The 24,472-nt window shown below is 47.7% G+C and overlaps 1 protein-coding gene across 1 annotated transcript; it reads left to right on the top strand.

The window, feature by feature from the left end:
• Nucleotides 1-1,678: 1,678 nt before the first annotated feature.
• Nucleotides 1,679-2,360, top strand: LOC120966960 (uncharacterized). The gene is made up of 2 exons (XM_040393554.2): nt 1,679-1,717; nt 1,854-2,360. The coding sequence occupies exons 1-2, from the start codon at nt 1,679-1,681 to the stop codon at nt 2,358-2,360; spliced, it is 546 nt and encodes a 181-aa protein (XP_040249488.2).
• The last annotated feature ends 22,112 nt before the right edge of the window (nt 2,361-24,472 follow it).

The raw sequence follows: 24,472 nt of genomic DNA, 5'->3' as shown, positions 1-24,472 counted from the left end.
ATCACCTACTGGATTTAAAAAAACCAGAAACAGAAATTACAAAACATCACATGACAAATAATGCAAACGAATGCTGACAACTAACACAGCATAAACAAAATATGCAGGATGAATTAGGAAACTAGATAAACATCAAACAAAATAAACAAAGCCAAAAATAAGCACTCCATATACCCTGAACTCGTCCTCCCACTCTGCTCGGCGAAGACATGGTGTTTGCCTACAGCACAAGGACGAAGTGACATATATAAGCAACAAAATCGGTGAAATATGACGAAATCCTAGATCCACCTTGCTCTGCCTACAGAGCACACACGAGTATCGACTTCAAATCGAGATAAAATCGCCTGCTTACGGAAAAAAATACATAAGCAAAAACCGCAACACCAACTACGAGAATCACAAAACTAGACGATGGAACGATCAAGACCGAGGCCAAGGGGAACGCATTACAAAAAAGGGGATGAACAGCGGTGGCGGGGGGGAGGGGGCGGCGACGGGAAAGGCCTGCGGGAGCACAGCGGGAAGGGCTGGCGGAGCGGACAGCGATGCGGAATGCAGGAATAAGGACCTCTTGAGGGCGGCGGTTCCGCGCGCAACGGCTGTTGTTGCGGGTGACGGCGTTTTGCTTGAGGGAGAGATGCTTCGGGAGACACTGCAAGAGAGGAGAGGGGATTCTTCTCGGTCTCTCTCCCTGTCAGCGGAGCGGTGGGATCTCCTGGGAGGGACACGTAGGAGGCCCGCGTGGCAAAGGGTTACATAAAACAGGCCGGCACAAAACGGCCCGGCTAAATAAGATGAACTATATCGAAACGCACATTATGTAGTTCTCTATGAAGAACAATCAAATTCAGACAGTAAAACAAAATAAAATACATGCACTTCGTAAAAAAAGTTAAATTCAAAAACAACGCACGTGTTAAGATAATGCATCCGAAAAAAAGTCTACCTTCAAATTAGTGCCACAACAACAAAAAAGAGGGGGGCAACCCGCCCCCTCCTTTGCCAGGGACTGCAGCAAGTACACGCAAAAACACATGTAGTACGCAGCTCTAGAAAAATGCAGTGCATTTGGTTAGACGAAGCAGTACGGTATAATAAGCAATTCAGTTTCGAATTACCTACATGAATAAATACACGGTCTACTCCACAGCAAAAAACTCATAAAATTGCGGAATACATTATACTTTTTTCAGGGGCTGCAGCAAGGACACGCAAAAAACAGTGCAGTACGCACCTATAGTCAAAATGTAGTTCTTTTTTATAGACGATGCAGTGCGGTATGATAACCAGTGCAGTTCCGTGAACACGTAGGATACATATAAATGTGACAATGCCCATTCGCACAGAAAGTGGTGGTTAAAAAATTACTGATAAAAAATAAAATAAAACCACGTTAAAAAAAACCATGTTCGCATACAACCACCAAATCCGAGCGGTTCCATCGCCACAAACCCACGATCACAGACGCAACACCAACCCACGATCTGAACAATCGCATCGTCAGCAAGATCGTGCAGTTCATCCAATGTGGCCATCCCACCCCGCGCCCTCCCCTTAAATTCAGACCCCTACCAAAGGCCTTCTCATCCACAACAACACAAGTATCTATTGCGTTGCCACCAAATTGCTCCATCACATCGATCTCCATAGAAAACACCAAGCCCTACTACCGGCGATGGCGTTCTCCGACGAGTACAAGGACGTGGAGGCCCAAGTTGCATGTCATCCACACCAACGACAAGAAGAAGATGGCGATCTCCCTCGCGCAGTACGAGCGCCACCTCAGGCTCCAGCGCCACAAGATCATCGGGATTGATCTCGAGTACAACAATGAGCCTGAAGCGACGTAGAAACCCACCCTCGTCCAACTCTCCGTCGGCAAGACTCAGCCGGTGCTGCTCTTCCAACTGAGCACCGCTGAAAGGTGCACCGTCTTCGACAACTTCCTCGCCGACCCGAGGTACACCTTTTCTGGCTTCTCCATCGACGGCAACAAAACCAGGCTAGAGCGCGTCAATCTGGAGGCCGCCAACTTCGTCGACATACAGAAGGAGTGGAGGGTGCCCAAGGCAACCAAGGAGTCGGACTCCCTTGGAGACGTCTCCGGCATGCTCAGCGACGACTACTACAACAACATGAAGAAGAAGATCACCGACGATGAACACAGGCGCTGGTCCACCCTGCCTCTGTCCATGAGGCACATCAAGTACGCGGAAAAGGACGCCAATGTAGCGTACGAGATATGGAACCGCATCACCCTCACCCAGGACGGGCTTCGCCGTGCAAAGATGGAGAAGGAGGAGCCCCCCAAGAAGCGCGCCAGGAGCAGCTGGGGATGGGGAGACGCTAACTGGTGAAGAAGCACACATTGCCGGCCAAGAGCCAACAATGCTAGCATCGTTTTAGAATTATCATCAAATTTGCTTTATGTTGTTTGCTTATGTATCGTTAGTTTGCTTGTGATCATTTGCTTTTGCTGAACTTATTTTGCTTGTCATGCAGAATCGCTTGTAATGATGAACTTTGATTATGTTAGATTGCTTTCTGTTGAACTTAGTTGCTGGTGATGAACTTGTCATACAAAATGCTTGTGATCGTTTGTTCTCTGGTGTTTGCTTATGTATAATTAGATTCTAGCAGTGCACAAAACGGACAAAGATGCAGTGCGCAAATAGAACGCATGTAGTGCAAAATGTGTACGAATGCAGTACAAACTTTGTTGAATGCAGTTCACACATACCCAACAAAGCAGTGCACGCCTCTGCATTTGAAAAAAAAAACATAAGAGCAAAAAACACGAAAAGAAAATGTGACATGTATATGTAGTGCGGAATATGTGAACATGCAATACAGAAACATGAACAATGCAGTGCATGAATGATTTACTAAGCAGTACACGCCCATACATTTGAAAAAATATGGAAGACGAAAAAATACAAAGAAAAAAATTGACCACCCAGGTGCAACCAGGCCCCAGCCAGTCTCGTAGTAGATCTGCGCCCAAAGCAGGCGAGTCGTTCTGAGCCACGATGCATGGGGCCGGGCACACATGGGCCCACAGGTCAGAGAGCATAGAGAAGCGAGCGCCGTGTATAAGCGCCCAAATAAGTAACCAGAGGAGTTCGATACGACTGCCTCGCCAGCGCTTATAAACAGGTCGAGCGCGCCCTCCGCGGGCGAGGTGGGACTAAACATTAGGGCGCACACACAGCGCACTGGGAACCAGCCGTGCTGACAAGCCGACTTGGGCCGAATACGTCTTCACTCCCCAAAGATAGGCCCAACAGGCAAAAGAGAGGCTGCTGAAAATTAAAAAGAAATTCCCACATACCACTCCACAAACATAGGCCCAAAAACGCATTCCGCAGTTCGTTGTGATACGACAATGCAGTTCGCTATATTCAAGTAAGCAGTCCTGTTGCTTCTCGAATGCATTCGCGTACACTGAATCAGAATCAATCCACCACCTAACACCAACCACAACAGTTATTACTTCCGTTGCTCGATTGGTTGCATAAAAACCTATCCATTCGTGCTCTAGACTGACACAACTCCTCCCCCCGTTCCTCTTTTTCTTCAAGTCGTAGATCTAGGGTTCATCCCATCCCCAGCTGTTCTCTGAAATTCCACTGAACCCGCCATGGACTGTAAGTGCGGGTGTTTGGCAAGGATGGCAGAGGGTCTAGAGCTCACCAACACCGAGTGGAGCAGCATGCTCGGGTGCGTGATGATACCCAACAGGGGGTTTCGGGCGCCATTTCTTCATCGCCTCACACCCGCAGATCTGCAGGAAAATTGGGTATGTTTTTTCCCTCAAATTTTCGACATAATCTAGGCTGCAAATCCACATCTGAATATATAGTTCCATCAATTTGTTCGGTAGTGTCAACAAATACAAAACATAATTTGTATTGTTGTTCAGATTTGGTAGCTATTAAGACTAGATGCTTCGACCTATTTTTCTTCAATACCACACCACGTATCGACACTAGTTAGATCAGAACCCCAACACACAAAAAAAAGAGGGTTAGTAGATCAGTGTTGTAGTTCTCTTAACATGCTAGCGAAGTACGCTATAAATGACGTTGCAGTACAAACATGTTACAGTATAATATATATCCTAGTAAAACTAGAGGTCAATTCCGTATATAAGTTTGTTCATACATTGCAACTACTTTACAAAAATAGTAGTCATATATATGTACATACTTAAGTGAACATAAACAGATCATCCTAAGTATGAAGAAAAACATTTGTTGTTTACTTATAAACATTCTTTTTCCATCCATTCAAAAATGCAGAAACTGCCATCCACAATAAAATTTCCTACTCCGAGTTCAGGGAAGGTTACCTTGGAGACAGGACACAAGAATGGGTATGCAGACATGCAAGATGACTACCACATTGACTCTGAAGACTGCATCAACATAACTACTGTCTAGAATGATTTTGTCTCCCAGAATGGCTTTGAGGCTGGAGAAGTGGCCATGGTGTTTTTCTACAAAGAAGAAGACTCCCTCAAGTTTACAATATTTGCACTGTAGGTTGTCTAGGATAAAAGCTAAAGCCATCAGTGGCATATTCTAATGCTTTGCTTATGTTGTATGCTTTTAAAATTATGTCCATCAGAAGGCTTGAACGATGCCTATTTAAAGTATGCCACCTCGTCTGCATCATTTTATCACTCATTTTAGACAAGTTGCTGCTGACAGAAATGCAATTCTCTAATACACATATTATGGTCCTTATATAAAAAATTGCAGTGCTCTGAACAATAACAATGCCATGCCAATGGTCGAAAACTTTGTAGTTAACATATGTTGTTCAACAGAATTCTCATGCTATGGAGTTCAGAAGAATTGACATAAAATACAAGAAATAGCAGCATAATTATTCTACTAATGCAGTACGAAAGTGCATACTATGAAGTTCTCTGAATACACAGAACACAGTAAATTCGAACGAAAAAGAGAAACTAATTACAAGATTCAAAAATGCATCGACGCACAAAATCCAAAAAAACATCAAGAACAAAGGAGCAGACGAAGCTCACACGCCCAGACAATCGATTTCGCGGAAATTGAAAACTAACTCCTAAAAATTAGAGAAATTGTAGAGTAAACGGACCGATTAAAACAAACGCAATCAAAGAATTCCTACTAACAAACAACATCCGAGCACGGAAAAGTTGCATACGACGCGGACACGAACGAACAGAGAAAGCTCGTCCGCCAAATCGCTCGATTTACAAAGATTCTAGTCGCTTTTCCTATAAATTACAAAGAATAAAGGTCAAATGAGATCCAAAAACAAATTAAATCATCCCGCAACACCCGATTCCACACAGAAAACGCGGGCGGATCGGCAGAAAATGAAGCAGTTCTCCTGTGAAGCAGTGCAGTGCTCATCGTAAAGAGGATGTAGTTCACTTCTGTTGAGCGTGCAGTGCGGAAGTGTTATCAAAATGGTTATTCTGCTAATATTAGTAGAATAGACGGGCTGTATGTATATAGAGAGAGTAGCACTATTCTGATCACGATCGGCCCTATATAGGCCCGATTAGGTGTTCCTGAACTAAAAAAAAAACAACCCGACCCACCCGCTGCCAACCTCCTACCCCACGACTCTCTCCTGATCCCGTCGTCTCCCCCACCTTCTCCCGATCCCGCCGCCTCCCCCGCCTCCTCCGACGCGCCGCCGTCCCTACCTCCGCCCGCACCTTCCTCCCGCGCGCTGTCGTTCCCGCCTCCTCCAGGCTCGCCTCCGCCCACGCCTCCCTCCGGCGCGCCTCCCTCCCCACCTCCTCCCGGCTCATCTCCATCTCTGCCTCCTTTTGCCGCCGCACTAAGGTTCCCCGGCCCCCTCCACCCGCCGTCGCCACCTCTCCTCTCCCTCCCAACGCACCACCGCCGGCCCGCGCCTCCTCCCCCTTCCAGCGGACCACCGACAGCCCGCACCCTTCCCCTTCCCAGCATCCTCCGGCAATGCGCCGGCCCTACCCGTCCCGAACCCGCCTCCTACGCTACCCTCAACCCCCACCGCCGGCGGCCACCAGTCGACATGCAGATTGGTTCATACGCTGCAGCTGGAGGAGGCCATGACCTGCAGTTGGCCACGCGCAACCGCCGTCCCGCGCCATGGATCGAGTAGTTGTCGTTCCGAGCAGGTCCCCAGATGGATCCATGTCGCTCCTCCCTTCTCGCTGATGCCGCCGGCAGAGCTCGGACGAGACCCTGCTCTCAAAAGTTGTGGTTGAGGCTCCCCTGCCGCCACGCTGCCCCATCCCGGTCGGTCCCACCTCCGCGGCACTCAGGCTGTTCGCCGCCGCCACCTCGGGTCGTTCAACGACGAGACTCCCAGACGTTCACTTCCACGGCACCACCCTCGCCGCCCCCTTGCATAACCTCCTCCCCTGCCTCTTATCACTGTTTCCCGCTGAATCTCCTGCGCTGCATCACCTCGCTCTCGCACACACTGACATGCATTCTGTTGCTACTGCTTCTCTTCTCCTTTGCTGCTACTTCTTTCATGAGCCATCTTGCTCCTCTTTCTCGCTTGACCAATTGCTATTATTGTTGATCCCCCCTCTCTCCACATGATGATGTTGTTCTTCTCTATGTTCTATTCAGAATCTGTATAAGATGCCCAAGTTTTGATGCATAGCAACCAAGATTAAGAAAAATACATTAGATTTTTGTTTCTTATTTGATTTTGATCTCCACCTGTTTGTTGATATATACAAAAAAGAACTGGTCATTTTTTATTTTGTATCATATGTTCTTTACCGGATATACTACAAACAGTATCATGTGTTCTTTACCGGATATCATATGTATACAGAGAAGTTCGGCCTGGACGACCTCTTCAGTTCGATGTCGCTACATAGTGCAGCTTTCTTATGATCCTTTCATGTTCTGACAACACAAAAGGACGTTGTTGTTTCTGTAAATTTGTGCGCATAAAGGTCAAAAATATAACAAGGAGAAGGAGCATGTATGCGTGTGTGTGTGTGTGTGCGGTGGTGAGGTTGAGGTTCAGAAAAACATGTGTGTGGTGGAGAAGTTAACTAGCTTTTTTAATTGGGACACAAGTAATAGCTTCTTTTGTCCAAACATAAACAAAAAATGTATCTGGCTTTAGTAAGAGAAATAAACAAATGTTCAAGGACCGTCCCATGAAAGTTCATGCATATGAAAAAAGGAGATTCACAAGGTCAGGGGTGACGAACAGAGAAGTTCATGCATGAGTGTTAGAGGAAATGTTCAAGAAAAAGGATAACAATAAAACACACACGAAAAAATAAATAAAACCAAAAGAAGGTCAAATTAAATCAATTGAGACGATCGATGTTTATGTAGCTAGAAGAAAACCCAAAAAATGGTAACTTTGGAAGTTCAAATTTAATAAATTTTAAAGTTAAAAAGATGAGAAAAAAGAGACACATGTTTGTATCAAAGGTTCAAATTAAATTAACATAGCAATTCGATGTTTGTAAGAAAATCATATGTTTCAAATTTATAGAAAGCCCAATAAGGTCAAATTAAAAAATAGAGTAGTTCAAAAAGAGTTTAAAATGAATTCCCCCGTTTAAAAAACACAATATTTAAAAAATGAATTTTCTTTGTTTCTAAAAAATAGGAAGTTCAAATTAAAAAACGGAGCGGTTCAATATTTGCTATAAAAATAGAATTTTCTCTAGCTACTAAAAAATGGGGAAGTTCAAGTTTAAATAACATAGAAGTTCAAACTATTTACTCCAATACCAAGAAGGTCAAATTAAAAAAGCCGAGCAGTTCAAAAAGTTTGTACACATGGATTTGCCCCTGTTTTTTACAAAGGGTCTGGAAGTTCAAATTTAAAAAAATGTGCAGTTCGATGTTTATTGCACAACTTGTAATTTTCCCATTACTAATGAATAACACCAAGAAGTCCTAATTAAAAAATGAAGTTGTTTGATGTTTATAGAAAATTCCGATTTATTTGAAAAAACTGATTTTTTTTGTTACTAAAGAATAAAACCAGTAAGTTCAATTCGAAATAATGAAGAAGTTCAATGTTTCTAACAAAACTCCAACTTTCACATTTATAAACATACCCAAAAGAAGTTCAAATTAAAAAAGTTAGAGCAGTTCGATGTCTATAAAAAACTCAAAAAATTCCCTTACTAAAAGCGAAACATAGAGAGTTCAATTAATAACAACCCGAAGTTCACGTACTGCATGGTGTGTGTTTCGTGGGAGAAAAAAGAACAAAAAAAAACCTCTAAAAAAATTGTTGCTAGAAGTTCAAGTCGTCGCCCCTGGGAAGTTCAAAGTAACTTGTGAGAGAGGCTCACCTTGTATTTACATGTGCAAAAACACACAAAATATATATTTTTTGTGTGAATTAAAATAATTCTCTCAATCCATTACCAATTTTAAACAAAAATGCTCTACATTAAAAAGTTTCTCCTATTCAACAATTTGAAACAAAGAGAAGTCCAAAGTGATAACTGCCGGAAGTTCACGTAATGCATGGTGTGTGTTTCATATGAGAAAAATACAATAAAAAGGCAAAGTCTAAAAGTTTTATTGCGAGAAGTTCTAGCGCTCGGCCCGGGAAAGTTCTGTGACGCCCCCGATTTGACCGTACACTAATCATGCACGCAAATGTGTACGATCACGATCAGGGACTCACGGGAAGATATCACAACACAACTCTACAACATAAATAAGTCATACAAGCATTATAATACAAGCCAGGGGCCTCGAGGGCTCGAATACAAGTGCTCGATCATAGACGAGTCAGCGGAAGCAACAATATCTGAGCACAGACATAAGTTAAACAAGTTCGCCTTAAGAAGGCTAGCACAAAAGTAGCAACGATCGAAGAGGCAAGGCCTCCTGCCTGGGACCTCCTAACTACTCCTGGTCGTCGTCAGCGGCCTGCACGTAGTAGTAGGCACCTCTAGTGCCGTGGGAGTCGTCGTCGACGGTGGCGTCTGGCTCCTGGACTCCAACATCTGGTTGCGACAACCAGATAGAAAGGAAAGGGGGAAAAAGAGGGAGAGAAGCAACCGTGAGTACTCATCCAAAGTACTCGCAAGCAAGGAGCTACACTACATATGCATGGGTATATGTGTGAAGGGGCATATCAGTGGACTGAACTGCAGAATGCCAGAATTAAAAGGGGGATAGCTAGTCCTGTCGAAGACTACGCTTCTGGACATCTCCATCTTGCAGCATGTAGAAGAGAGTAGTTGAAGTCCTCCAAGTAGCATCGCATAGCATAATCCTACCCGGCAATCCCCTCCTCGTCGCCCTGTTAGAGAGCGATCACCGGGTTGTATCTGGCACTTGGAAGGGTGTATTTTATTCAGTATCCAGTTCTAGTTGTCATAAGCTCAAGGTACAACTCCGGGTCGTCCTTTTACCGAGGGACACGGCTATTCGAATAGATAAACTTCCCTGCAGGGGTGCACCACATAACCCAACACGCTCGATCCCAATTGGCCGGACACACTTTCCTGGGTCATGCCCGGCCTCGTAAGATCAACACGTCGCAGCCCCACCTAGGCTCAACAGAGAGGTCAGCACGCCGGTCTAAACCTATGCGCGCAGGGGTCTGGGCCCATCGCCCTATGCACACCTGCACGTTGCGAACGCGGCCGCGAGCAGACCTAGCAACCCACACGATCACGGCGGTTACGTCAAAGCGGTCCAACACGGCGCGCGCCACTCAGTCGCTGACGTCACGAAGGCTTCGGCTGATACCACGACGCCGGGATACCCATAACTACTCCCGCGTAGATGGTTAGTGCGTATAGACCAAATGGCCAGACTCAGATCAAATACCAAGATCTCGTTAAGCATGTTAAGTATCCGCGAACGCCGACCAGGGCCAGGCCCCCCTCTTACCTAGGCGGTCTCAACCTGCCCTGTCGCTCCGCCACAAAGATCCACTTGCGGGTACTCCTACGAGCCGACCCGACTTTAGTCATCACATGTGTCATGTATATAGTATATAAGTATATACCCGCGATCACCGCCCAGGTGATCACGGCCCGATAGTATAGCACAGCAGACGGACAAGAATGTAGGGCCACTGATGGAAATCTAGCATCCTAGACTAAGCAAGTAGGATTGCAGGTAAAGGTATCAACAATAGTAGCAAGGATAGGCTATGCATCAGAATAGGATATCGAAAGTAGTAACATGCTACACTACTCTAATGCAAGTAGTAGAGAGTAGAGTAGGCGATATCTGGTGATCAAGGGGGGGGGGGCTTGCCTGGTTGCTCTGGCAAGTAGGAGGGGTCGTCGACTCCGTAGTCGAACTGGGCAGCAGCAGTGTCGGTCTCGTAGTCTACCGGAGAGAAGAGGGGGAAGAAACAGTAAATACAATGCAAACATAAGCATGACGATGCGTGACATGACAATGAGCGGTGCTAGGGGTGTCCTAACGCGACAGTAGGTGGTATCGGTGAAGGGGGGGAACATCCGGGAGGTATTCCCGATGTTTCACGTTTTCGGACAGACGGACCGGAGGGGGAAAGTTGCTAGTTCGATAGGTTAGGGAGGTGTGGTGGATGAACGGACTGCGTATTCGGATTCGTCTCGTCGTTCTGAGCAACTTTCATATAGAAAACATTTTCATCCGAGTTACGGTTTAAAAGATATGAATTTTCAAAGTTTATTTGAATTTCTGGAATTATTTAATTAACAGAAAAAGGGATATGACGTCAGCATGACGTATGAGTGACGTCAGCGGTCAACAGTCCGGGTTGACTGGTCAAACTGACAAGAGGGACCCACCTGTCATAGACAGTGGGTTAACAGAGGATTAAACTAATTAGTTTTTAGTTAATTAACTACTGGGCCCACCTGTCAGTGAGAGATTAATTAAACTAATTATTTTTATTTATAAAACATTTTCTTTTTTAATTTTTGCGGCGGGGCCCGCATGTCAGTGACTGGGCCTGCCCAGTCAGCAGTTGACTGGGTCAACCCAGTCAACTGGGGCCCGTGGGGGCCACTGGCGGTGAGCCAGGGGGGGCCCGGCCGGCCACGTCGGCAGGGCACCGGAGAGGGGCTCCGGCGAGCTCCAACGCGGCGGCGATGCGCGGGTGTGCTTCAGGTTTCGCCCACAGTGGGTTTGCGGGGGCGGGGCTTGGCGCGTTCGACGCGGCTCGACGTCGCGCGTCCAACGGCGGTGGTCGGAGGGGCTGGAACGGCCGGAGACGAGCGCTATGAACTCGCCGGCGGCGAGGTGCTACGGGTGCCCGACGGAAGCTACGCTAGAGCGCGCGAACGGCCGAACTAACTACCTAGGCGGGTGCGGCTCGGTGCGGTCGGGCTAGCGGGCCAACGCCCGTGACCATTTGGTCACCGGAGACACGCCGGCGGCGAGCTCCGCGGCGTGGCGTTCGGGCGCGCGCGGAGAAGCAGCTACGGAGCGCGAGCGAGCTAACGGAGAGGGGAGGAGGTAGAGGAGCTCACCGCGCGGCGCAAGAAAGGCCCATGGGTGGCTTAGTAGCAGCAGGTCGTCGCCGGGGAAGAAGGGGGTCGCCGGCGTCCGAAGATGAAGGCGAGCTCGGGGAGGCCGATGCAGTGGCTCCGAGCTTCGACGGAGAGGCGGAGGGGGTGTAGTCGAGGGCGGCGACGTCGTACGACACGGCGAGGTGGCGAGTGGGGCACGGTGGCCGCGTGAACGAGGGGAACGGCGGCGAGCGCGTCGGGCGTGGGGAAGAGGGGGGGCGGCGCGGATCCGGGGGAGGGAAGGGGGAGGCGCGGGGGCCGAGAGGGAGAGCGGGGGTGAGTGGGAGAGAGGCCCGAGGAGGCGGGGGAGCTGGCGACCTTATCCCCTCCGGCGTCGGTGCCGGCGAGGGGGTCGGGCGGCAGCGCGCCCCTGTTCCGACCCGGTCGGGGGAACAGGGAAGGGGCGAGGGAGGAGGTGGGCTGGGCCGGGGGCGCGGGGGTGCGGTGCAGATGGGCCACGGGTCCAGTGGGGGGGAAGGCCTGCTCCCCTTTTTTTTCTTTTCTCTGACTGTTTCTGTTTTCTGTTTTCTTTTTATTTGTTTATTTCCTTTTCTGTTTTATTTCATTTAAAGTATTTAGGCATTTTATAAAAAGGAGTTTTCTCCACCATAATTGCCAGTGTATTATTTAGCACCCACAGAACATTTTTGTTTGAATTTTTGAAAAATTTTATTTTTCACTTTAATTATATTTGAAGTTTGAGCTAGGAGTTTGAAAGGAAGGTGATTCAAATGTGATCAAGCCCTGTTTAGCAACATGATTAGCTTAATCACAGGGGGTTACTGTAGCATGATTCTCAGGGTGTTACAAATCTCCTCCACTACAAGAAATCTCGTCCCGAGATTTAGGAGGTAGAAGGAAACAGTGCGGGGTATTCTTCGCGCAGACGATCCTCTCGTTCCCAAGTGGCCTCATCTTCAGAATGGTGCGACCACTGGACTTTGAGAAACTTGATCGCCTTCTGACGTGTGCGGCGTTCAGCTTGGTCGAGAATGCGGACCGGTTGCTCCTTATAGGAGAGGTCTTGCTGCAATTCGAGCACTTCGTGATCCACAGCTCGGATTGGATCCTTGAAGCAACGGCGGAGCTGTGACACATGGAACACATCGTGAACCTGAGAAAGGTTCGGCGGTAGTTCCAGTTGGTATGCCACTTTTCCACGCCTTTCGAGAATAGTGAATGGGCCAATATAGCGAGGAGCTAGTTTGCCCTTGATCCCGAAGCGGTGAGCACCCTTCATAGGTGTGACTCGAAGATAAGCCTTTTCGCCAGGTTGATAGACCATGTCTTTATGATGACGGTCATACTGACTCTTCTGACGTGACTGAGCAGTCTTGAGATTCTCGCGAATAATGCAGACTTGTTCTTCGGCATCTTGGATAATATCCGGACCGAAGAGTGGACGTTCCCCAGTTTCTGACCAGTTCAGAGGGGTTCGGCACTTTCGTCCATATAACACTTCGAAGGGGGCCATCTTCAGACTAGCTTGATAGCTATTATTATAAGAGAACTCAGCATACGGGAGAGATTCCTCCCATTTCTTGCCGAAGGAAATAACGCAAGCTCGAAGCATGTCTTCGAGAACTTGGTTGACGCGTTCAACTTGTCCTTGCGATTGAGGATGAAACGCAGTACTGAATGACAGATGAGTTCCCATAGCTTCTTGGAAACTTGCCCAGAATCTTGAAGTGAATAAGCTACCACGGTCTGAACTGATAACCAATGGAATACCGTGGAGTGAAACAATCCTGGACATATAGAGCGTTGCCAACTGGCTAGCAGTGATCGTTTCTTTGACTGCCAGAAAATGTGCAACTTTGGAAAGTCGGTCAATGACGATAAGAATAGCATCATTACCTTTCTGTGATTTGGGAAATCCAGTGACGAAGTCCATTTCAACATGGTCCCATTTACATTCAGGAATAGAGATAGGTTGCAGAGTTCCAGCAGGCCTTTGATGTTCTGCTTTGATACGATGGCAAACGTCACACTCAGCAACATAACGAGCAATGTCTTGCTTCATATTAGACCACCACAATCTCTGACGGATATCTTGGTACATCTTTGTACTACCCGGATGGATACTTAGAGGCGTATCATGAGCTTCTTTCATAACTTCCTGTGTCATATCCAGGTTTTTCTCTGCACATGGCACCACTAGGCGGCCCTTGAAGTATAGGGTGCCATCTTCAGCAATGGTGAAGAATGAGGGCTTTCCTTCTGTGAGGTAGCGCTTAATCTTGTGGGCTTCAGAGTCATACTTCTGTAGCCTTTTGATGCTGTCCTCGAGATCTGGTTTAGCAACTAGGGTATTGAGAGAACCCTGGGTAACAACGTGGAGGTTCACCTTGCCAAATTCCTTAGGAGGGGGAGCGAGTGCACCCGGAGGAACAATATGGAGGTTCAGCTTCCTGAATTCTTCAACAAGTGAGGGCTGAACTTTATGAACCTGGAGGTGGTTGCAGTAAGACTTGCGGCTCAAGGCATCAGCCATTACATTAGCCTTGCCTGGCGTATAGGAAATACCCAAATCAAAGTCTGCAACAAGCTCCATCCATCTCTGCTGGCGGAGGTTCAGATCTGGCTGAGTAAACAGATACTTCAGACTTTGGTGGTCGGTGAAGATCTCGCAACGATTACCGAGAAGGTAATGTCGCCACTGCTTCAGCGCATGAATGACGGCAGCAAGTTCGAGGTCGTGAACTGGGTAGTTCTCTTCGTGAGGGCGCAATTGTCGAGAGGCATAAGCAATCACTCTGCGGTCTTGCATTAGGACACAGCCTAATCCTTGACGGGAAGCGTCGCAGTAGATGACGAAGTCCTTCTTAGTATCAGGTGGAGCTAGAACTCGGGCAGAAGTCAACTTGTCTTTGAGTGCCTGGAAACTTTCCTGACATTTGTCTGTCCATTGGAACTTGACACCCTTATGCAACAGGTTAGTCAGAGGCCTGGCGATTTTAGGGAAGTTCTCGACGAATCGACGGCAATAGCTGGCAAGACCGAGAAAACTTCTGACTTGCTTAACGTTCTTGGGAGGAGTCCAATCAAGAATAGCCTGAACTCGCTCGGGGTTGACGGCAATACCATCCTTAGAGATGACATGCCCAAGATAGGTGACTTCCGGTAGCCAGAATTCACATTTGGAGAACTTGGCATATAGTTGATGTTCTCGTAGCTTTTCCAGCACAAGTCGAAGATGTTCAGCATGTTCTTCTTCGTTCTTGGAAAATATCAGGATATCATCCAGATAAACCACGACGAACTTGTCGAGGTAATCCATGAATATGTAGTTCATCAGACGAGAGAAGGTGGCTGGAGCATTGGTTAAACCGAAAGACATGACGGTGTACTCGTATGAACCATAGCGAGTCACGAAGGCGGTCTTTGGGATATCCTCTTCGCGAACACGGATCTGGTGGTAGCCCAACCTCAAGTCGAGCTTAGAGAACACTGACGAACCCGCCAGTTGATCATACAGATCATTGATCCGAGGAAGAGGATATTTATTCTGAATGGTAGCTTGGTTTATAGGACGGTAGTCTTGAACTAACCGGTTTGTCCCATCCTTCTTCTTGACAAAGAGAGAAGGTGCTCCCCAAGGAGAGCAACTTGGGCGAATGAATCCTTTGCGAAGAGACTTGTCGATTTCCTCCTTAAGCTCAAGGAGTTCATGCGGCGGCATTTTGTAGGGTCGCTTTGCTATAGGAGTGGTGCCTGGTTTCAAGTCGATGATGAATTCGACAGCTCTAGCAGGGGGAATCCCTGGAAGTTCTTCAGGGAAGACGTCGAGGAATTCACGCACGACGGGAATGTTTTCAATGCCCTCGAGTGGTGCAGCGTTCAATGCATTCAATGCATAGAGCCTTGCCTCGGCATTTTGCACCAGATGGGCTTGGTAAGTAACTATCTCATCTGAAGGGTGTAGCAGATGGACGGTCTTAGTGGTGCAAACGATTGAAGCAGTATGCGCTTTTAACCAATTCATTCCCAGAATGAGATCAATGCTACAGGACTTCAGTACGATGGGAGAGACAAGAAATTCCAGTCCTTCAATTTCAACAGTAACATCGTGACTAACCATAGAGGTTTGACATTGGCCCGCAGGGGTGTGTACCACTAGCGGAGTGTTTATCTCTTCGTAATGAATGCCATGCAGGAATGCAAATTCTGCTGATATGAATGAATGGGATGCTCCTGTATCAAATAAAACGGATGCTGGTACTGAATTTACGAGGAGTGTACCCATCACAGTAGCAGGCTGGTCTTGAGCTTCGTTGAGATCAACGTGGTTGGCATGAGCACGACCATAAGGCTTAGCATTGTTGCTGCGGGGCTGGTTGTTACCACGGCCCGTTGCTGGAAGGGCAAGTTGATTCTGGTTCTGATAGCAGTTCCTGGCAAAGTGACTCGGTTGACCACACTTGAAGCACAGACCATTATCGGGAGTGGGAACAGGAGCCCCAGGTGGGGGAGCTGGTAGCTTTGACTGCTTAGATGGTGGAGGAGGCAGACGCGGTGCAGCATAAGATTTCCTGGGAGCAGGTGCATTTGGACGATACATGCTGTTTGGGATCCATATCTTACGCTTCTGTGAGGGCGAGCCCGAAGATGAGCCCGTGTCACGGTTGCGCCTCTGAGAGCTCTGGTATTCCTGCAGACCAGTCTCGACATTGATGGCCTTATTCACCAAGGTGGCGAAATCGGCGAAGTCATGCACTAGAAGTGCGAGCTTGATGTCAGCTTGTAGTCCATCACGGAACTTCTCCTGTCTGCGTGCATCAGTTGCAATGTCTTCTTCAGCATAGCGGGACAAGTCCAGAAACTCCCGCTGATAAGCTTCAACAGTTTTGTTGCCTTGGGTGAGGTTGCGGAACTCACGCTTCTTCCGGTCCATGACTCCCTGAGGAATGAAGCGGGCACGGAAAGCTGCTTGGAAGTCTGGCCATGTGATGATTGTTCCAGCTGGCAGAGTACGCCTGTGGCTGTCCCACCATTGAGCTGCGGGTCCCTTCAAGAAGAAGGAAGCAAAATTGACATAGCTGGCAGGGGCTACATCAGCAGACTCCATCTCATAGGTGATGTCACGGAGCCAGTCATCAGCATCCAGAGGCTGAGTTGAGCTGCGGTAGATGGTTGGGTTGAGGCGTATGAAATCTTGAAGAGTCACTTGGGCTGGCTGCTGGTTCATATTGGGGCGAGGAAACTGAGCCATCATATTTTCCATGAATTGGCGGTTCAGTTCAAACTGTTGGATCATACCCGCCATGTACTCAGGTGGTGGTGGGGCATTGCCACCACTTCCACGACCACCTGGTCTAACCATCCTGCTAATATATAACAGGGGTGGTTCAGCATTGAGAAATAATTGCAAAGACAAGAATCGTTCATGATGAAACATGCATAATGAAAGGAGCACGATAGCTACTGCATAGTAGTCGGCATAACTTACAAAAGGGGTCATGCATAGAGTTCAGTACATAGAGTTCAGTACATGGACTAAAACATCATAGGCGGCACACAGGCTCGCGACGACTGAAACTAATACTACCATCAAGCCTACATCAGTCCCAAGAGGTACTGTGGAGGTAATCGTAGCCCGACAGCTGGTAGTGAGGCAACGGATAGTCCTCCACGTCAGCAGACTGGGGGCCGCGGATACTCAGGTGTAGAGCCCGGTGCTCAGGTGGCAGAAAAGGTCCAAGTGCGGGAGAGTAGCCTCCCACCTCTGGCCAACCAACACCGTGGGGCATCACGGTCCTGGCTGGGTAGATCGCAGAACGCGATACCTGTCCAGACCGGACAAAGGGGTGCAGCAGCGTCAGAGCACGGTAAAGGTGCTGACGGGTGGTGTACATCTCGTGGCGAAGAGCTCGGTTAGCTCGATCCAGCCCATCAGCATGCAGAACCAGGTGCTGATGGTAGAAGGGCTCTCGGGTGACAGTGGAGTAGGCAGCAGTATAGTATCCCTCTGCACCAACATCAGAGGCGATAGCAATGTGCCTGAAAGGGGAGGTGTCCAACTCCCGATACTCTCCACGAAGACGTGTCAGAGCAGCATAGGCTGCATCGTGGACAGCCATATCGATGGTCACACCAACACCATGTGCGGTGTGCAGCACAGTAGTGGAGTCGTACTCCCGAGAGTAGAGGTGGACGATGGCACGGTACTGCTCCTGGTTAAAGTCCTGGTACTCCTCGTAGACGGTGTACTCAGGGTGCCAGCGATAACCCAGATAGGTCATCATCTTAGCTAGCACCGCAGGTGATCCCGAGGCACCAATGGCCGTCGTGTGGCGCACGACCTGCCTCGAGGGTTCCATCTGAAAGCAAAGACGTTTCAAAGGAGTCAATTGACAGTGTGTGAATTGTTCAAAATACTATTCTAAGAAACAACTATGGCTTATCCATCTTTGGGGTGAACGCGGTCACGGGATCCTAGTGTTAGAGTTAGTAAATTCGTTCAACCCGAGTAGAAGAGAGTTCAGAGTCCCAGAGTAAAGGTCGAGGAGTAAAAGATCCTAGTACCACCCAATGGCGACGTGGGCCCGTAAGACACACAACCATGTTAGTAAAAGTTTTGTAATGTCTAGGCTCAACTTCGGCCAAGGAGTGTGGAAAGGGGGATTCCTACAGGCAGTCGGCTCTGATACCAACTTGTGACGCCCCCGATTTGACCGTACACTAATCATGCACGCAAATGTGTACGATCACGATCAGGGACTCACGGGAAGATATCACAACACAACTCTACAACATAAATAAGTCATACAAGCATTATAATACAAGCCAGGGGCCTCGAGGGCTCGAATACAAGTGCTCGATCATAGACGAGTCAGCGGAAGCAACAATATCTGAGCACAGACATAAGTTAAACAAGTTCGCCTTAAGAAGGCTAGCACAAAAGTAGCAACGATCGAAGAGGCAAGGCCTCCTGCCTGGGACCTCCTAACTACTCCTGGTCGTCGTCAGCGGCCTGCACGTAGTAGTAGGCACCTCTAGTGCCGTGGGAGTCGTCGTCGACGGTGGCGTCTGGCTCCTGGACTCCAACATCTGGTTGCGACAACCAGATAGAAAGGAAAGGGGGAAAAAGTGGGAGAGAAGCAACCGTGAGTACTCATCCAAAGTACTCGCAAGCAAGGAGCTACACTACATATGCATGGGTATATGTGTAAAGGGGCATATCAGTGGACTGAACTGCAGAATGCCAGAATTAAAAGGGGGATAGCTAGTCCTGTCGAAGACTACGCTTCTGGACATCTCCATCTTGCAGCATGTAGAAGAGAGTAGATTGAAGTCCTCCAAGTAGCATCGCATAGCATAATCCTACCCGGCAATCCCCTCCTCGTCGCCCTGTTAGAGAGCGATCACCGGGTTGTATCTGGCACTTGGAAGGGTGTATTTTATTCAGTATCCAGTTCTAGTTGTCATAAGCTCAAGGTACAACTCCGGGTCGTCCTTTTACCGAGGGACACGGCTATTCGAATAGATAAACTTCCCTGCAGGGGTGCACCACATAACCCAACACGCTCGATCCCAATTGGCCGGACACACTTTCCTGGGTCATGCCCGGCCTCGTAAGATCAACACGTCGCAGCCCCACCTAGGCTCAACAGAGAGGTCAGCACGCCGGTCTAAACCTATGCGCGCAGGGGTCTGGGCCCATCGCCCTATGCACACCTACACGTTGCGAACGCGGCCGCGAGCAGACCTAGCAACCCACACGATCACGGCGGTTACGTCAAAGCGGTCCAACACGGCGCGCGCCACTCAGTCGCTGACGTCACGAAGGCTTCGGCTGATACCACGACGCCGGGATACCCATAACTACTCCCGCGTAGATGGTTAGTGCGTATAGACCAAATGGCCAGACTCAGATCAAATACCAAGATCTCGTTAAGCGTGTTAAGTATCCGCGAACGCCGACCAGGGCCAGGCCCACCTCTTACCTAGGCGGTCTCAACCTGCCCTGTCGCTCCGCCACAAAGATCCACTTGCGGGTACTCCTACGAGCCGACCCGACTTTAGTCATCACATGTGTCATGTATATAGTATATAAGTATATACCCGCGATCACCGCCCAGGTGATCACGGCCCGATAGTATAGCACAGCAGACGGACAAGAATGTAGGGCCACTGATGGAAATCTAGCATCCTAGACTAAGCAAGTAGGATTGCAGGTAAAGGTATCAACAATAGTAGCAAGGATAGGCTATGCATCAGAATAGGATATCGAAAGTAGTAACATGCTACACTACTCTAATGCAAGTAGTAGAGAGTAGAGTAGGCGATATCTGGTGATCAAGGGGGGGGGGGCTTGCCTGGTTGCTCTGGCAAGTAGGAGGGGTCGTCGACTCCGTAGTCGAACTGGGCAGCAGCAGTGTCGGTCTCGTAGTCTACCGGAGAGAAGAGGGGGAAGAAACAGTAAATACAATGCAAACATAAGCATGACGATGCGTGACATGACAATGAGCGGTGCTAGGGGTGTCCTAACGCGACAGTAGGTGGTACCGGTGAAGGGGGGGAACATCCGGGAGGTATTCCCGATGTTTCACGTTTTCGGACAGACGGACCGGAGGGGGAAAGTTGCTAGTTCGATAGGTTAGGGAGGTGTGGTGGATGAACGGACTGCGTATTCGGATTCGTCTCGTCGTTCTGAGCAACTTTCATATAGAAAACATTTTCATCCGAGTTACGGTTTAAAAGATATGAATTTTCAAAGTTTATTTGAATTTCTGGAATTATTTAATTAACAGAAAAAGGGATATGACGTCAGCATGACGTATGAGTGACGTCAGCGGTCAACAGTCCGGGTTGACTGGTCAAACTGACAAGAGGGACCCACCTGTCATAGACAGTGGGTTAACAGAGGATTAAACTAATTAGTTTTTAGTTAATTAACTACTGGGCCCACCTGTCAGTGAGAGATTAATTAAACTAATTATTTTTATTTATAAAACATTTTCTTTTTTAATTTTTGCGGCGGGGCCCGCATGTCAGTGACTGGGCCTGCCCAGTCAGCAGTTGACTGGGTCAACCCAGTCAACTGGGGCCCGTGGGGGCCACTGGCGGTGAGCCAGGGGGGGGGGCCCGGCCGGCCACGTCGGCAGGGCACCGGAGAGGGGCTCCGGCGAGCTCCAACGCGGCGGCGATGCGCGGGTGTGCTTCGGGTTTCGCCCACAGTGGGTTTGCGGGGGCGGGGCTTGGCGCGTTCGACGCGGCTCGACGTCACGCGTCCAACGGCGGTGGTCGGAGGGGCTGGAACGGCCGGAGACGAGCGCTATGAACTCGCCGGCGGCGAGGTGCTACGGGTGCCCGACGGAAGCTACGCTAGAGCGCGCGAACGGCCGAACTAACTACCTAGGCGGGTGCGGCTCGGTGCGGTCGGGCTAGCGGGCCAACGCCCGTGACCATTTGGTCACCGGAGACACGCCGGCGGCGAGCTCCGCGGCGTGGCGTTCGGGCGCGCGCGGGGAAGCAGCTACGGAGCGCGAGCGAGCTAACGGAGAGGGGGAGGAGGTAGAGGAGCTCACCGCGCGGCGCAAGAAAGGCCCGTGGGTGGCTTAGTAGCAGCAGGTCGTCGCCGGGGAAGAAGGGGGTCGCCGGCGTCCGAAGATGAAGGCGAGCTCGGGGAGGCCGATGCAGTGGCTCCGTGCTTCGACGGAGAGGCGGAGGGGGTGTAGTCGAGGGCGGCGACGTCGTACGACACGGCGAGGTGGCGAGTGGGGCACGGTGGCCGCGTGAACGAGGGGAACGGCGGCGAGCGCGTCGGGCGTGGGGAAGAGGGGGGGCGGCGCGGATCCGGGGGAGGGAAGGGGGAGGCGCGGGGGCCGAGAGGGAGAGCGGGGGTGAGTGGGAGAGAGGCCCGAGGAGGCGGGGGAGCTGGCGACCTTATCCCCTCCGGCGTCGGTGCCGGCGAGGGGGTCGGGCGGCAGCGCGCCCCTGTTCCGACCCGGTCGGGGGAACAGGGAAGGGGCGAGGGAGGAGGTGGGCTGGGCCGGGGGCGCGGGGGTGCGGTGCAGATGGGCCACGGGTCCAGTGGGGGGGGGGAAGGCCTGCTCCCCCTTTTTTTATTTTCTTTGACTGTTTCTGTTTTCTGTTTTCTTTTTATTTGTTTATTTCCTTTTCTGTTTTATTTCATTTAAAGTATTTAGGCATTTTATAAAAAGGAGTTTTCTCCACCATAATTGCCAGTGTATTATTTAGCACCCACAGAACATTTTTGTTTGAATTTTTGAAAACTTTTATTTTTCACTTTAATTATATTTGAAGTTTGAGCTAGGAGTTTGAAAGGAAGGTGATTCAAATGTGATCAAGCCCTGTTTAGCAACATGATTAGCTTAATCACAGGGGGTTACTGTAGCATGATTCTCAGGGTGTTACAAGTTCAAAAATTCTTCTAAAAGAGGTTCACCGTGTATTTAGATGTTCAAATGGAAAAAGAAATATTTCAAATAAACCAAGAAGTCCAAATTATAAAAGAAGAGAAGTTCAATATTTATATAAAAAGACAGGTTTCTGTTGGTTACTAAAGAATAAAATTAAAGAAGTTCAAATTAAAATAAAAGGAGTAGTTTGATGTTTACGGAAAACTCAAATTCTTTCCATTTCGAGGAAAAATAAGTGTGTGAGGTTTAATTGGAAAAAAATGTTTGATGCTTAGTTGAAACATACTTTTTTCTTATAATAAGACTAAGAAGTTCAATTCAAAATAACAAAGAAGTTCGAAGTATATAAAAACTTAGATTTGTTGCAAGAAGTTCACGTGCACCTCCGTGCACGATTCAGAAATTATATTGCGGGGCGTCCGACCTCGAATTACATGTTTTAAAATGGCAAAAAATGACTTCCGACCTTCAATTGCGTGTAATTTGACGTATACACAAAAATGCGACAGAAGTTCATAGTGAAAACAACGAGAAGTTCAAGTACTGCAAGGAATGCATTTCAGGTAAGAAATAAAAAGTATATAAAAATAAAAGCTTAAAAGGTTTGTTGAGAGAAGTTCAAGTGCTCTATTCGGGGAAGTTCAAAAATTCTTGCGAGAGAGGTTCATCTCGTATTTCCATGTTCGATAACACAAAAAAATGTTTTTTGCATTTTAAAATAAATCTCTCAATCCACAAAGAAGTTTAGTTATTATTTCGGAGCAATTTGATTTCAAAAAGAAAATAAAAAATTCAAATTATAAAAATGGAAGAAGTTCATGTACTACATGGTGTGTGTTTAATATGAGAAAAATGAATTAATAGGCAAGGTCCAATTTTTTTTCTTATAAGTTCAAGTCCTTGATCGGAGAAAGTTAAAAAAATATTGTGAGAGAGGTTTGTACAAAAGGAATATCATTTGTGTAACACTGATGAATGGATGAGAAAATTGCAAACGAAAATACGTCACTGAAGGTCAATGTGAAAACAGCAGGAAGTTCAACTACTACACTGAATGAATTTCAGATAATTTTTTTTAAACTGTCACGAGTATGGAAAATGATCAACACGGGAAAGTTGTGTGTTTACATCAGCTTTCCACCGGTATATCATTTGCTCAATTCCGGTGAGTGGATGGAGAGCTACGGGCAAAAAAAGCACGTGAAAAACTGAGTGAAGTTCAAGTAGACATGCCAAGAAGTTCAAGTTCTTCACGTGGTGCATTTTTGAAGAATTTGTTTCGCGATAAAGGCAGAACGAATGATCCTGCCATTTTCTAAATTACTTGAAAACGACTAGGAATCAGAGAAAACCATCAACATGAAAAAGTTTCGCATTTTCCATAGCTTTTCAACGGTATATCATTTGCCTCATTGCGATAAAGTTTGTAGAAATTACGGCGAAAATACATTTTTAGCCATTTTCAAAATTGACTTAAAACAGTAAGGAATTGGGAGAAACAATATATACCAAAGTTTTGCATTTCCTCAAGATTTCCAACGCCATATCATTTGCTGCATTCGGACGTACGGATAGAACATTAGCTCGAAAATACCAACTCGGTGGAACTTGTACCGTTTTCTAAATTACTCTTAAAGCGTTCAAAATTAGAAAAAACTTTGAACATGCGAAAGTAGAGCATTTTCATAAGCTTTCCAACGCCGTATCATTTGCCTCATTTGGATTAGCCGTTTAGAAATGACATCGAAAATACGAACACGGCTGTTCATTTTGTGAAATGTTACGATTTTCCAAATTACTCTTTAACCATAGGGAATTAGAGAAAACTTTAACATGTGGAAGGAGCGGTTTTGCAGCAGCTTTCCAATGCCATATTATTTGCCTCATTTTGATAAACGATTTAGAAATGCGATCGAAAATACGATTCACGTTTTTTGTATGAAGAAAAAACGATTTTCAGAACTGCTCTTAAACGGCTTACATTTTGCCAAAAATTTAACTTGGGTCACGATACTGGTGTCCATAGCTTTCCAACGGTGTATCGCAAGCCCCATTTGGACAATGTTGCGGGAAGTTCAACCTGGCACTGGGGGATGTTCAGGTCGAACAACTCACGCGGTAAAATTGCAACAGACGCAAGTTCATCACGACCCGAGAGCAAAATCCGCCAATGAGCGAGATTCCTATTTAAAACAGGCATTTAGTTGCTAAAAACCATTTGCAGATTACACTTACATCACATAGAACACGACTGACCAGAATAATTCGCGCGGGGAGACATGGTTGCGAAGATAGCCCGAAGGTCGGGTTCCTATAGAGGGAAGTTCAGGCGTGTAACTCAAGAAGTTCATGTTGTGATCGGAATAATATTATGATCCCGTGATCAGAATAGTGTTTGACTCCAGCAATTTTTGGCCTTTTCTAGTCGATCCCCTACACTTAATGTTGTAAGCTTCAATTTCATCAAGTTCAACACAGGTTCAATCGAAGGAGCATGCATTCAAACATAAACATAGATAGTTTTGCATAACCAAACAACGCAGGTTCAACCAAAACGCAGGTTCAACCG

This window comes from Aegilops tauschii, chromosome 6 (genome assembly GCF_002575655.3).
Source record: "Aegilops tauschii subsp. strangulata cultivar AL8/78 chromosome 6, Aet v6.0, whole genome shotgun sequence".
Taxonomy (NCBI): domain Eukaryota; kingdom Viridiplantae; phylum Streptophyta; class Magnoliopsida; order Poales; family Poaceae; genus Aegilops; species Aegilops tauschii.
Note: the sequence above shows the minus strand (reverse complement) of the source record. Positions and strands in the feature narration are given on the sequence as shown.

What these genes read in the sequence shown, in the direction of transcription:
- LOC120966960 (XM_040393554.2), top strand. Translation starts at nt 1,679, where the DNA reads ATGGCGTTCTCCGACGAGTACAAGGACGTGGAGGCCCAA. An exon ending in ACAAGGACGTGGAGGCCCAA is followed by an intron (nt 1,718 to 1,853) that starts GTTGCATGTCAT and finishes GAAGCGACGTAG; the next exon opens with AAACCCACCCTCGTCCAACT.